Source organism: Trypanosoma theileri, assembly GCF_002087225.1.
Source record: "Trypanosoma theileri isolate Edinburgh chromosome Unknown TM35_Tth_40_V1, whole genome shotgun sequence".
NCBI lineage: Eukaryota > Euglenozoa > Kinetoplastea > Trypanosomatida > Trypanosomatidae > Trypanosoma > Trypanosoma theileri.
In genome coordinates, this window is record NW_021639882.1 from 48,619 (window position 1) to 51,357 (window position 2,739).

The 2,739-nt window shown below is 52.0% G+C and overlaps 2 protein-coding genes across 2 annotated transcripts; both read right to left on the reverse strand.

Annotated features, from left to right (window-relative positions):
* Nucleotides 1-74: 74 nt before the first annotated feature.
* TM35_000401210 (uncharacterized protein) lies at nucleotides 75-464 on the reverse strand (the record flags this gene model as incomplete). The annotated part of the gene is made up of 1 exon (XM_029029736.1): nucleotides 75-464. One exon carries the CDS (start codon nucleotides 462-464, stop codon nucleotides 75-77), a length of 390 nt encoding a protein of 129 aa, XP_028878920.1.
* Nucleotides 465-645: 181 nt separating this feature from the next.
* On the reverse strand, nucleotides 646-2,739 carry TM35_000401220 (trans-sialidase; the record flags this gene model as incomplete). The annotated part of the gene is made up of 1 exon (XM_029029737.1): nucleotides 646-2,739. A coding segment is annotated over one exon (2,094 nt), but the record flags the coding sequence as incomplete, so codon positions are not given.

The window sequence follows — 2,739 nt, forward strand, 5'->3', positions numbered from 1 at the left end:
AGATTACAGAGAGGAAAGTGGATGAGAAAATGACCCCAGGGGGGGGGGGAGAAAAGTGACAAACGCCGTCACCACTAATTGTGGTGCCAATCCAAGAAAGAGGAGACACGCAGTGCAGCCTGCACAGAGGCAAGTCGTATCCAATCATTTGAAGCAAAAACGATGTGAAACACCATTATCCCCGTCACGCACCCATAAACCGGGAGCAAAAAAAAGCAAAAAAAAGAGCGACACGTGCAAAACCGAGTGCTCCACCGAAAACAACAGTTGAGCATAACAATCCACGTGTTCTTTGCGTCCGCATGCCGTTCTCGGTCCGCCCACACGTAATCGTGAGATTGGGAAACAACGACGGGGGCAGCCACCGCAGGGGTGACGGAGACAAACAAATGAGGGTATATCTTCATGGCACCACTGGAAGAGAGTTCCGCATGCACAAAGAGCAAAGGGGAAAAAGAAAACATGTTTTTACTGTTCGAAACCCAGAGAGATGAAGCATCAACGGAGTGATGAAAGTAACAAGACACTCCACTGAGAACATTTGGCCTACAGCCTCATCCACAGCTTGTACCCGGTCTCAGGAATAAATGGCGTACCCACTAGTCGCTCCAATATCACTATTTACCGGAGAACGGGGTGGGCCAACTACTCGGGGTCAGGGATTTCACTGGTGTTAAGCCCCGCCACCACCTTTCCCCCGTTGCTCGTCGTGATAGATGTGCTGCCCTGGACCGGCAGAGCGCCGGGTGATGGTAGGTTCTCACCGTGCAAATGTGTACTGGTGTTGTCGGTCATCGGGGCAGGAGTAGTGGGGGCGACCGATAGAATTGGGATTATGCTTCCCCGCTGCAAATATGGAACCACCTCCGTCGCCACCGCAATGTTGTTTCTGTTCAAGAAGACTGTCTTCACCTCGTTCTGGTTCAACTGACGGTTGTAAAGAAGAACATTAGTCACCGTCACGTGACTGTCGGACCTCATTCTCCGGCTCCCATACCCGCCAATATAGAAGTGCGAAACCTTAATCCCTTCTTTTGATATACCCGGAAGCTTCTTCCCCGATTCCTCCAAAGGCTCACCGTCAACATAGACAGAGCCCACCCCGTCCTGGTACGTGAGAACCACCTGGTACGTTTTATTCGGCACCAACAGCTGCGTAGACGATACATGACGCTTACCATATATTGGTATCCACCGCTTGTTGCTCCCGTACGAAAGCCCGAGAAGCTTGTGCTCCCCAGAGTCGTCCAGACTCACACCCAACAGCGGCGTCGCGCTGTCGTCTGCCGGAAGTTCATTAACTGACACCGTCGCCACCAGGGTGAACATGTAGTTTGCGAAATGGTAAAGCTGGTTCTGGCCCTGCCTACCCACTGGCCACTGCGCACCGCCTCCACCTCCCTTGAACTTAAAACCACCAGGAACCTTCTCTGCATTGATCACGTTGGCCCCCATGCAGTGGTAGACATCGTGCCAGACGCCCTCTTCAACACTCTCTGACAAGAACCCAACAAGTCCGGCGGTTGGGAAAGGAGCGCCACATCCATTCTCACGGGGTGGAGACTGAGGATCCGTGGGAGTACAAATGTGCGAGAAGTAGTTATCCTGCGCCACCCAAGACGCCACCACTGACTTGATCAGATTTAGTTCATCAATCAGGCGCACAAAGACGATACTATAAATCTCTTGAAGATTAGTTTCGTGCAAACAATACAACTTGTCATCCTTGTAGAGCAGTGAACTGTAAGCGGCATTCTCACTCCCAACGGAAATCTGACCAACATCAAATATGCGATTGTTGTCCGTCAGCCACAGGTGGAGTCGGTCGCGCTCCCACCTCCCCTTGAAATTCAATGGATGTGTAAACAACATCACACGCTTACCTCCAATCGTTACGGGGATGAAGCTGCTCTGGCTGCCGGGTCCTTCCCGTGTTGGTGAGTTGCCCCACACCCGGGAGAGTGTCCCGACAACCTCCCTCCATGTCTCCCCCATGTCTGTGGACTCGTACACCTTGCGATAGCCGACGTCAACGCGAGTGTTCATGATGAGCTTCCCTTCCCACTCAAGGACAACGGGCTCAGTACACCCGGGATCCGTCATCCCGTTTGCAAACCTCCATGTTTTGCCATCATCAGCGGATGTGATAACGAGAGAAACAACATCATTCCTCATGTTCATAACTTGTATGGGGTAAACAAGAATACCTTCTGTCGTCGTAATGGCAGTCCCCACACCTCCGAGGAACTGGCGCATCGATGACCCCGCAACGTCACCAGTAACCCTATATACCAATGGTGCGGCGTTTCCCCATGTAATGGTTGCAGTTACATTGCCGCTGATGTTTGTCTTTTTCACCTCACCAATAGCCAACAGCGGTTCCCAGTCCTTGCCTTTGTGTTGGGTCCAGTAGGTCTTCGACCACTTGTAGCTTCCCACGAGGATGTAGATCTTGTTCCCCTTCACGATCACCGTGGGGTCCACTACACGAGAAATAAGACTCACACGACTGTTCTTCACTGCGATTTGCGTTTCCCACGTCTCACCATTGTCCACACTGAACTTTGCCACTGTCTCGATGAAGGAATTGTCGTTGGACGTCGTATAGCGAGCGTCAGCTATGGCAACCATCACCCCTTCCACCTCCACAAGACAGGGAATACGGAACGAATGCACCACCCTCTGAATGACAGTCCCGTCGTCCTGTTCAAAGGGCACCGTCGACTTCATCCTCTCAAA